The 12,160-nt window shown below is 42.3% G+C and overlaps 1 protein-coding gene across 1 annotated transcript in view; it reads right to left on the reverse strand.

Moving 5' to 3' along the window:
- Nucleotides 1-10,849, reverse strand: part of MMP24 (matrix metallopeptidase 24) — a 70,302-nt gene extending 59,453 nt beyond the window's left edge. Inside the window, exon 1 of the mRNA XM_027558099.1 lies at nucleotides 10,845-10,849. Coding sequence (XP_027413900.1) covers nucleotides 10,845-10,849 — 5 coding nt within the window. The remainder of the gene's footprint in view (nucleotides 1-10,844) is intronic.
- Between the last annotated feature and the right edge of the window lie 1,311 nt (nucleotides 10,850-12,160).

Here is a 12,160-nt window from a genome sequence, read left to right on the forward strand (position 1 = left end):
GGATTAGCAGATGCAAACTCTTATATATAGAATGGATAAACAGCAACCTACTGTATAGCATGAGGAACTATGTCCAATAAGCCATAATGGAACAGAATATGAAAAACAACACGCATTTAAAAATGGTCATTGTATTAACTGATGTGGAGGAGTCAGTGATCTTGAGAAGAGCAATTTTGGGGCATGTAAGGGATGAAAATATGATTTGGAGTAAGTTCAAGAGAATAGAAGAGGAACTGAAAATGTTGAGTGTGTATATATACCTTTTTCAAGCTTTGCTACAAAGGGAAGGAGAACATGTGGCAGCTGGAGAAGGAAGTAAAGTCAAAAGAGGGTCAATTGTTTTTGTTTGTTATCAATATGGGAGAAATAATGTTTAGATGCTGACAAAGAATGCTCCAGTAGACAGAGAAAATTTGATGCTGCAGGAGAGGGGGAGCATTGCTGAAGCCACGTCCTTGAACACACAAGTATACAAGTGGAGAGCTGGCTATGAGCCAGGACGCTTCATCCACAATTAGACGGGAGAAGAGGATTTGTAGAAGTGTAAGCTTGGTGCCAGAGTGGCAGAGAGTAGAGGGGAACTTGCACTTACTGGCTACTTGCTTTTGTCCAGCATTGTGCTAGATGCTCTCCTCATAATAGTCTTTGATGTAAGAGGGAGATGGATTATGAGGCTGTTGGAACAAAGGTACAAAAGTTGAGAACTGCACTAATGTTCCTAAAGTTTTAAGACACCCTGCTCTGTGTGTTCCTCCCATAGAACTTTTCCTTTTTTTTCTAGATCACCTTGGCTTCTCATTGCAGATATCAGAATGCCTTCTATTTGGTGATAAAGATACTTTGCTTGGCCAAACTTGAGTCAGGCTCCTAAATCCTTTCCTGGGACCATCTGTGTACATGTCCTCGTAAACCTCTAATTTTGTTTTCAAAATAGTTTTTTTTTAAAAAAAAAAAACTTATTATTAATATTGTTATTTCATTTATTTTTATTTTTTGGCCATGCCATGTGCCATGTGGGATCTTAGTTCCCCTACCAGGGATTGAACCCTTGTCCCCTGGTTTGGAAGCTTCAGAGTTTTAACCACTGGGCCCACCAGGGAAGTCCCATAAATGTCTAATTTTAGCAGGAACCCAGCTAAGTCAGTTTAACCAGAAGCCTCCTCTCCCCTCGTTATCTGATCACCCTCAATATCGAATCAGGTCCCTCATCCTCCTCCATCTCTCAGGTGATGTCTGATCACCCTGCCTTATCTTCAGCAGGAATCCTGTTAGGTTGGTTTAACCAGAATCCCCTTACCCCTGCTGTTTCTTCTCAGCATCTTCTAGTAATTTTCCATTCCCTGCTCTTTGCCTACAAATTCCCACTTGCCCATTCTGCATTCATAGTTGAGCCTAATATCCCTCCCCCAGGGCAAAATTCCATTGCAGTGGACCATATATCTATTGCGATAGTCCCCCTCAGAGAATAAAGTCTTCCCTACAGTGCTTTAACAAGTGTCACTGAATAGTTTCCCCCTTTAACACTGAGTAGGAAGAAAGTAACTTGTTAGCTCAACTGCAGTATAGAGATGCCTGCTTCTTCTAAAGAAGAAAACCGTGGAGTGGTCCCCACAGTCTGCAGCACTGGGCTGCTCTTGGTACTGGAGGGCTCTGGGCCTGAAACTAGGCAAATTTACCCAAAAGATAAAGACAGAAAGAAAATACAGGGATAGAGGAGAATGATGTTCTGATTTTGAGTCTGAAAGGAAGTATAGCTGGGAGGTTGGAGGGCATGATCCATCTCAGGAAGTCCTAATTTTTCCCCTCCCTCTGAATTCCTAGTACAGCAGCTGACATTTAATAAGGGCTAATTATGCGCAAAGTAATTATCTTCATTACGTCACTTATTCTTTACAATTATCCTGTGAGGCAGATTCAAAGAAAGGATGAGAGAAGAATTGATCTACCTGATGATGCACCTGGAAAATGGCAAAAGCAAGACTAAAACCCAAGTGTCTGACACTAAAGCTTGTGTCTTTAACTCCTTGTTCCTTTGTACATTCATTAATCACCTTAAAAATTCTATAAACATTACTAAGCAACTATTCCGAAAGGTGCTATGGTAAATGAGACTACAGGTAAAAGAGCTAAGACCTGAGCATGCATGTGTGCATGCAAAGTTGCTCAGTCCTGTCTGATTCTTTGCAGCCCCATGGGCTGTAGCCCATCAGCCTCCACTGTCCGTGGGATTCTCCAGGCAAGAATATTGGAGTGGGTTGCCATGCCCTCCTCCAGGAGATCTTCCCGACCCAGGGATGGAACACAGGTCTCTTACATCTCCTGCATTGGCAGGCGGGTTCTTTACCACCAGTGTCGCCTGGGAAGCCCTTGAGCACAAGCGGTGTCAAATGACCACAAAAAGTTACAACATCCTCTAAGATTTCAGAGGGGGTGAGGTCACTCTGACTAGGGAAAATCAGAGATCAAAAAGGCTTCCAAAAGAAACGGCATTTGAGATGAGCCTATCTAACCAAGTAATATGTTTAAAACTAATTGTTTCATGTGCAATATACACTGAACATTACCACACATGTGTTTAAAAGTTATAAGCAATGACAAGAGTATGTGAAGTTTTAATGGGCAGAAAGTGAGGATTAAGGCATGGAGGAAGGAAAGGATGTGACTGTTCAAGATATAGAGAGGTCCCGGTTCAATCTCCTACCTCTGTCTCAGAATGCAGCCTCAAATGACTCCGGGTCATTTTCTGCTTAGATTTTTTTCCCTTAGGAACATCCTCAAAGTGATGTCCATTCAATAAAATACACTCAGTCATTTAAAAAAATGAGGAAGTACTTTACAAACTGTTAGGAAATTATTTCCAAAATAAGATGTTAAACGAAGGAAAGTGCAGAATACTGGGTATAATGGGGAAGAAAGAGTGTGTGTGGATATATGTGCGTGTGTATGTGCAATCCCTTGTTTACAATAAAATATGGAAAGATACCCAGGGCACAGATAATAGTGATTGCCTTCCTAGAGAGGAACTATGTGGCTTGAGGATATGGTGAGAGAAGATTTTCAGTGTATACCTCTATGACTCTTTAACCATGTAGATATATTATCTATTAAAAATATATACATATAGTGACTTCCCTAGTGGTCCAGTGGTTAAGATTTCACCTTCCAATGCATAGGGTGTGGGTTCAATCCCTGGTTGGGGAGCTATGATCCCACATGCCTCAAGGCCAAAAACCAAAACATAAAACAGAATCAATATCATTACAAATTCAATAAAGACTTTAAAAATGGTCCACATCAAATATAAATAAGTAGATAAATAAATGGGCTTCCCTGGTGGCTCAGATGGTAAAGAATCTGCCTGCAATACAGGAGACCTGGGTTCGATCCCTGGGGCAGGAAGATTCCCTGGAGAAAGGCATGGCAAGCCACTCCAGTATTCTCACCTGGAGAATTCCATGGACAGAGGAGGCTGGCAGGCTACAGTCCATGGGTCCGCAGAGTCGGATATGACTGTGCAACTAACACTAGCACATTCTTTCAAAGGAAAATAGGTACGAAGTGTAGCTCCTGCAGAGGTAGGGGGCAGAAAGCAAACTTAGATACAGACAAGCAAAGTTAGGAGCACTTATATGCAGAGGACATCGCAAAACGCTGGGCTGGAAGAAACACAAGCTGGAATCAAGATTGCCGGGAGAAATATCAATAACCTCAGATATGCAGATGACACCACCCTTATGGCAGAAAGTGAAGAGGAACTAAAAAGCCTCTTGATGAAAGTGAAAGAGGAGAGTGAAAAAGTTGGCTTAAAACTCAACATTCAGAAAACTAAGATCATGGCATCTGGTCCCATCAGTTCATGGGAAATAGATGGGGAAACAGTGGAAACAGTGTCAGACTTTTATTTTTGGGGGCTCCAAAATCACTGCAGATGGTGATTGCAGCCATGAAATTAAAAGACGCTTACTCCTTGGAAGGAAATTTATGACCAACCTAGATAGCATATTCAAAAGCAGAGACATTACTTTTCCAACAAAGGTCCATCTAGTCAAGGCTATGGTTTTTCCAGTGGTCATGTATGGATGTGAGAGTTGAACTATGAAGAAAGCTGAGCACCAAAGAACTGATGCTTTTGAACTGTGGTGTTGGAGAAGACTTGAGAGTCCCTTGGACTGCAAGGAGATCCAACCAGTCCATTCTGAAGGAGATCAGCCCAGGGATATCTTTGGAAGGAATGATGCTAAAGCTGAAACTCCAATACTTTGGCCACCTCATGCGAAGAGTTGACTCATTGGAAAAGACTCTGATGCTGGGAGGGCCTGGGGGCAGGAGGAGAAGGGGGCTATGGAGGATGAGATGGCTGGATGGCATCACCGACTCGATGGACATGAGTTTGAGTGAACTCCGGGAGTTGATGATGGACAGGGAGGCCTGGCGTGCTGCAATTCATGGAGTCTCAAAGAGTCGGAAACGACTGAGCGACTGAACTGAACTGAAAGTAAAAAAAAAAAGAAAAAAAAAAGCTAGGAATGTTCAGACCTGCTCACTGTTCTATCTAACTTCTATCTAGATAAATAAATAAATTTAAGTTGAACTTCTGAAAAACTAAGTGTATTAGTCTCTAAAGGACATTACCTGAAAGGAGGGCATTTATATTATGATATGGGGACTTCCCTGGAGATCCAGTGGTTAAGACTCCGCCCTTCCAAGGCAGAGGGCGAGGATTAGATCCCTGGGCAGGACCAAAAACTCACATGCCACCAGTGGTATAGCCAAAATAATAATAATAAATAAATATATTATGATATGGTAGAAGCAAAAGCAGTTCACTTAGGTGATCAGTTTCGAAATTTCAGTCCTTGATTTTCATGGCCCAAAGAAACATCAGAAATAAAGTAAAAAGAAAAAAACCAATAAATACAAGGTTAAATATTTATTATTAATATTCTTAACATAAGACAGCTCTTTAGAAACCAATAAAAAAGGGTCCATTACATAGTTCAGAAATGGCAAAGGATGAAATGGGCTTCACGTAAGCAGAAACATGGACGTATGCTCTTCTTTTTAAAGTCCAACTTCATTTGTAACTAGAGAAAGGCAATTGGAACAAGGAACTGTTGCTTTCTCACCTATGAGACTGCAAATACCAAAAAGCTGGATGTTACAGAGTGTTAAAGAGGGCATGGTGAAAGTACTTTGAGAAAGAATATAAATTGGTAGGTTCTCTTTGGAGCAGAAATTAGTGATGCTTTTCAACCTGGAAAATGAGAATGTGTCTTTGACTCATCAATTCTCATTTGGAGAATTTATCCTAGACGGATAATCCTAGCATATGTTTTCAGACAAATGTATAAAATTATTCATTGCAGCATTCTTTGTTACCTGAAAGGAGGGCATTTATATTATGATATGGGGACTTCCCTGGAGATCCAGTGGTTAAGATTCCACCCTTCCAAGGCAGAGAGCGAGGATTTGATCCCTGGGCAGAAAAAAAAAAAAAAAGATCCTTGGGCAGGACCAAAAACTCACATGATCAAACTCAACCTAAATATTTTCCAATTGGGGAAACTGCTACATCTAAACAGAGGAGCACTAGGTAGGTGTTGAAAGGAACAGTGTGCTCCCATATGACTGTTACAACAAGATTAATTTATCCCCTCTCGTTATCTCCTGTTTGGACTACAGTGTGCCGCCAGGTTTCCCTGCCTTTATCTTGCAGGACCTGCTACATAATGTGCAGGCCCAGGGCAAGAGGAAATTTCAGGGCCCCTTATTTAAAAAACATTATGAATTCCAAGATGACGGCAGCAGAGCATTAAAACAAGTGTGAGGCCCTGTGTGACCGCAGAGATTGCACATCCGGGAAGCTGGCTTTGCTTCCGCAGGGACAGCTTAGACACTGGCTGCCAAAATGGCATGCCGTTTCCTCTGCCCCTACCATCTTTCTGCCACCGTCTGATGCCTCTCATGTCTATCAAGAAGTAACTCAAATTACAGGGGAAATTTTCCCTTGAACTCTCTCACCCAAGACACTCTTTCTTCACTGCTCCTCCAAACCTTCCAGATTGTTTTATTAACTTTTTTTTTTTTTTTCCTTTTTGGCCACAGGTGGGATCTTAGCTCCCAGGCCAGTGATTGAACCTGCGCCCCCTGAATTGGAAGCGCTGAGTCTTAACTACTGGACAGCCATGGGAGTCCCTGTTTTATTAACTTTTTAGCACAGTGTATTATGATTATTTGTTTAAAAATCTCCCCTCTAAGCTTCTCAAAGGTTTGGCTTATGCTTGTTTGTGTAACCCTAGAACTTCATACATTGCCTGGACATGGGAGGTGAGGAATAAATGAATAGGAGTGGATAAAAAGTTGGGCGTGTGTGTTAAATGATCAGTCATATGGTTTCACGGTTATATTTTGCCTTTATGTTGCTAAATCAGATTAGATTCTAATTTCACTGAGGTCAGCAGGCCCTGATGACTGGCTTTTGATTCTAAGAGCCATGATAGTTTCAGATGGTCCCCTGAAGGGGAAGAAGGAGCTTGAAGCCTTTGGAGGAACTGAAAGCCTTTGGAGGACCCCCCAAGTCACCCACCCCTATCTCTGCATCTCCTTTTATACCCTTCAGGCATTTAAAAATAGGGGTTTGATTTCATCAGGTCCAACTGACCCCATCAGTCAGTTCCAGGAACCAGCAGTAGTTTCAGATTGCCTCTAATCCTTTGGAACACTGGCTTTCAAATGGGGGTATGCGGTACCCTATGCTATAGGGGCTTAAGCCTCTTGATGAAAGTGAAAGTGGAGAGTGAAAAAGTTGGCTTAAAGCTCAACATTCAGAAAACAAAGATCATGGCATCCGGTCCCACCACTTCATGAGAAATAGATGGGAAAACAGTGGAAACAGTGTCAGACTTTATTTTTCTGGGCTCCAAAATCACTGCAGATGGTGACTGCAGCCATGAAATTAAAAGACACTTACTCCTTGGAAGGAAAGTTATGACCAACCTAGATAGCATATTCAAAAGCAGAGACATTACTTTGCCAACAAAGGTCCGTCTAGTCAAGGTTATGGTTTTTCCTGTGGTCATGTATGGATGTGAGAGTTGGACTGTGAAGAAGGCTGAGCACCAAAGAATTGATGCTTTTGAACTGTGGTGTTGGAGAAGACTCTTGAGAGTCCCTTGGACTGCAAGGAGATCCAACCAGTCCATTGTGAAGGAGATCAGCCCTGGGATTTCTTTAGAAGGAATGATTCTAGAGCTGAAACTCCAGTACTTTGGCTACCTCATGCAAAGAGTTGACTCATTGGAAAAGACTCTGATGCTGGGAGGGATTGGGGGCAGGAGGAGAAGGGGGCTATGGAGGATGAGATGGCTGGATGGCATCACTGACTCAATGGACGTGAGTCTCAGTGAACTCCAGGAGTTGGTGATGGACAGGGAGGCCTGGCATGCTGCGATTCATGGGGTCGCAAAGAGTCGGACACGACTGAGTGACTGATCTGATCTGATGGGGTTCTTACAGAGAAGGCAATGGCACCCCACTCCAGTACTCTTGCCTGGAAAGTCCCATGGGCAGAGGAGCCTGGTAGGCTGCAGTCCATGGGGTCACTATGAGTCAGACACGACTGAGACTGAGCAACTTCACTTTCACTTTTCACTTTCATCCTTTGGAGAAGGAAATGGCAACCCACTCCAGTGTTATTGCCTGGAGAATCCCAGGGACAGGGGAGCCTGGTGGGCTTCCATCTATGGGGTTGCACAGAGTCAGACACGACTGAAGTGACTTAGCAGTAGCAGTATAGGGTTCTCAAGTACTCATCATTTTTAAGGGAATTTATTTCCAGATCCTCCACTTCTGTATATATTCTACCAGAGAAAGTTCTGGGCTAGAGGCTTCAAGCTGGCTTTTGCTTCAGAATTGTAGTTCTGCTAGCCTTCATAAGAAAGGCGTATCCTGGGCCAATGTGAATCTTACTGTAGTACATCTATTGCCTGGGGCAATTAAAAATACATTTTTTGCCTGGAGCAACACAAAATCCTGGAAGTGACAAAGGGGCAGCATTTCCCTGAGTATCAGTTTCTGGGAAGATCTTTTAAGTATTAATGTAATGACCTACAACACTCTGAGTTTCAGTACACAATGTAGTGATTTGATATTTCTATATATTACAAAGCAGTCACCACAATAAGTCTAGTACTATCTGTCACCATACAAAGTTATAACAGTGTTGCTATGTTCCTTATGCTGTGCATTTCATCCCTGTGACTCATTTATTTGGTAACTGGAAGTTTGTACTTAATCTTCCTCACCTATTTCACTCAGCTCCATATTCCCTCCCCTCTAGCAACCACCTGTTTGTATCTATGAGTCTGTTTGTTTTGTTATGTTTCTTCATTTGTTTTGTTTTTTAGATTCCATATGTAAATAAACCATATGGTATTTGTCTTTCTCTGTCGGACATCTCACTTAGAATAATACCCTGCAGGTCTATTTATCCATGTTGTCACAAATGGCAAGATTTCATTCTTTTGACGGCTGAGTAATATTCCATTGTATATATACAGCACATCTTCTTCAAACGTTCATTTGTCAATGGATATTTAGGTTGCTTCCATATCTTGGCTATCGTAAATAATGCTGCTATGAACATTGGGATGTATATCTTTTTTAATTTATGGGTTTTTCCCAGAAAAATACCTAGAAATGAAATTGCCAGGTCACATGGTAGTTCTAGCTTTAATTTTTTTAAGAACCTCCATCCTGTTTTCTGTAGTGGCTGGATCAATCTCATTCCCACCGATAGTTCATGAAGATTCCCTTTTCTCCACTTTCTCATCAACATTTATTTGTTGTCTCATTGATGATAGCCATTCTGATAGGTGGGAGGTAATATCTCGTTGTGGTTTTGATTCGTATTTCCCAATAATCAGTGATGTTGAACATCTTTTCATGTGTCTGTTGGTCATCCATGTGTCTTCTTCAGAAAAACATCTGTTCAGGTCCTCTGTTCATTTTTCACTTGGGTTGTTTATTTTTTTGATGTTGAGTTGTATGAGTTCTTGGTACAATTTGGTTATTAACCCCTTATCAGATATATCATTTGCAACTATCTTCTACCACTCAGTAGGCTGCCTTTTCATTTTGTTGACAGTTATCAGGGAAATATCTTTTCATTATCGGGGACATCATTTATCAAAATCATTTTGAGTGGTATGTGGAAAAGAAATTGTATGAAGACCACCGGTTCAAAACAACACATTATGGTAGCCTCTGGAGGGTTTCCTAGGAAGTCCTGGCCTGGTCTTCTCAGTCTCTGGGCCTCTGCAACTGGACCTCAATTTTACCAGAAGGGTCAGGTAAATAACTTTTACTTGATTTCTTTTAAAAATACTTAACTAATATATTTATTTTGGGCTGCACTGGGTCTTTGTTGCTGCATGCAGGCTTTTTCTAGTTGCAGGAAGTGAGGACTACTCTCTAGTTGCCTTGAGGTGCACAGGCTTCTCACTGCAGGGGCTTCTCTTGTTGCAGAGCATGAGCTCTATGGTGCTTGAGCTTCAGTAGTTGTGGTACACAGACTTAGCTGCCCTGTGGCATGTGAAATCTTCCTGGACCAGGGATTGAACCTGTGTCCCCTGCTTTGGAAGATGGATTCTTAACCACTAGACCACTAGGGAAGTCCTTACAGATTTCCTTTTTTAAAAGCTTATTTATGTAATCTTCACTTGATTTCCTCATAACTTCCAGTGCAGCTGGCAGTCTCCCTCTTCAAACGCATTCTTTCCGGGGCTTTTGCACTGCCATACTCTGATTTATCTTTCTACGTCTACCCTTCATCTTAAGTTTCCTTTTCTAGTACCATCTCTTCCACTACTTTTTCAATTCAGGAGTTTTGCACTTCAGTTATACTCCCTCTTCTCTTTCTGTTTTGTTTCTGTTTCTTGCTGCCTTTGCTTATTTGTATTCCTAGCAATTCATGCTGACAAGTCTTTCTCTGTTGCTTTTCCTTGAAAGCAATACTTTAAGGGAATTCCAGTGGGCACTGAGTGATATTCTGCATACCCATAATCCAGCCCCTAGACCCACTTCCCCTCCTCTTTCTGCTCTTTTCTAAGAGAGTTCCTCTATTAACCACAATTTTCAATACCATCCACATCCCAACAAATCCAAGATTTCTTATTCTAGCCTAAGATCTTGTTCCCAAATTCCTAAATCCTGTTGCTTATTACACATCTATACCTGAAGGTCCCACAGAATTCATGCTAAAAAACCCCGAAAGCCAAACTCATGTTTGTCCCATTAAGAATATCATCTTCTGCTAAGCTTCCTCAACTGAGTCACAGTATTCCATCTGCCTAGTTCATGCCAGAGGCCTGGGAGGCATCCTTGATACCTCCTTAACCTCCTCCACCCCCACTCCAGTACTCTTGCCTGGAAAATCCCATGGACGGAGGAGCCTGGTAGGCTGCAGTCCATGGGGTCGCTAAGAGTCAGACACAACTAAGCGACTTTGCTTTCACTTTTCACTTTCATGCATTGGAGAAGGAAACGGCAACCCACTCCAGTGTTCTTGCCTGGAGAATCCCAGGGATGGGGAGCCTGGTGGGCTGCCGTCTATGGGGTCGCACAGAGTCGGACACGACTGAAGTGACTTAGCAGCAGCAGCAACCTCCTCCATAGCCAATAAACATCCTATTCCTATGGATTACACTTCATGCATGATTTCCCTAAGCCTCCAGACTAGGCTACATACCTCCATTCTATACCCTCAGATAGCACCTTTTACTTTATAATACTTATTCAAATTGTAACTACATAATTATTTATGGAAGTCTCTCCCCTCTTACGTCATAATCTCGGAAAGCACAAGGACCATGCCTGCCTTTTTTCTGACACATGGTAGGATCTCAATAAATACTTGTTGAAAGAAAGACAGTGAAAGTGAAAGTCGCCCAGTAGTGTCCGACATTTTGCAATGGATTATACAGTCCGTGGAATTCTCTAGGCCAGAATACTGAAGTGGGTAGCCTTTCCCTTCTCCAGGGGGTCTTCCCAACCCAGGGATAGAACCCAGGTCTACTGCATTGCAGGTGGATTCTTTACCATCTGAGCCACAGGGAAAGCCCAAATTTAATATTGTTAATTTAACAAATATGAACACAGATTGTAGTAACTATGCCTGTCTTGGCAACTTAGTGCCTAATGCTATGTGCCCAGTAGGGGGAAGCAGAGTACAGCTAATGGAACGCATCTCATCAGTTGTTGAAAAGGGTGACTGAGGAAATGATTTAAGTTTTCTGAGACTCTATTTTCTTCCTTGGAAATTAGGGCTAATTCTTCTCCCCACAGGTCAAAAGAGATAAGTAGATATAAAAGGGCTTTAGTGCAAAAAAAGAGAGTGTTATTGGAGTCAGTTAGGATAAATATTTGTTGAATAACCAGAGACAGAGGAAGAGGATCTGGTTACACTCTGGAACAGATGTGAGCGGAAACTGGACAGTCAGAAGAGATGGAATGAAAGTTCAGGGAAGAGGCTGGCCTGAGTCCAGAGCCAACCGGAGGCAAAGCTGTGAAGTTAACACAGTGTGCTCTTGGCAGGCTCCTATCTCTGCTCTCTGCTCACTGCCTGTGCCCCCTCCCACCTCTGCCCTCTAGCGCCCTATCACTCACCATGATGTTGCAGCCCATTCTTCCCCTTTCCTCTCATCAAAGCACGTCTGGCCTGTGTCCCAGCCCTTCAGAGGACTGCGCATTGCCATCCACAACGACAGCCAGTCAACCCGATAAGGGGCCCTGGCTAACACAGTATGGCAAGTAGTGCGTTATTTTATTGCCCCCAGTAATAGGATTTGGACTTTCTTGTTTTAAAAAAATAAATTAATTAACTAATTTTTTTTAGGAATTTGACAAAGACACTTGCTTCTTGGAAGAAAAACTATGACAAACCTAGACAGTGTATCAAAAAGCAGAGACATCACTTTGCTGACAAAGGTCATATAGTCAAAGCTATGGTTTTTCCAGCAGTCATGTATGGATGTGAGAGTTGGGCCATAAAGAAGGCTAAGCACCGAAGAATTGATGCTTTCGAACTGTGGTGCTGGAGAAGACTCTTGAGAGTCTCTCGGACAGCAAGGAGATCAAACCAGTCAATCCTAAAAGAAAT

This window comes from Bos indicus x Bos taurus, chromosome 13 (assembly GCF_003369695.1).
Source record: "Bos indicus x Bos taurus breed Angus x Brahman F1 hybrid chromosome 13, Bos_hybrid_MaternalHap_v2.0, whole genome shotgun sequence".
Classification (NCBI taxonomy): Eukaryota; Metazoa; Chordata; class Mammalia; order Artiodactyla; family Bovidae; genus Bos; species Bos indicus x Bos taurus.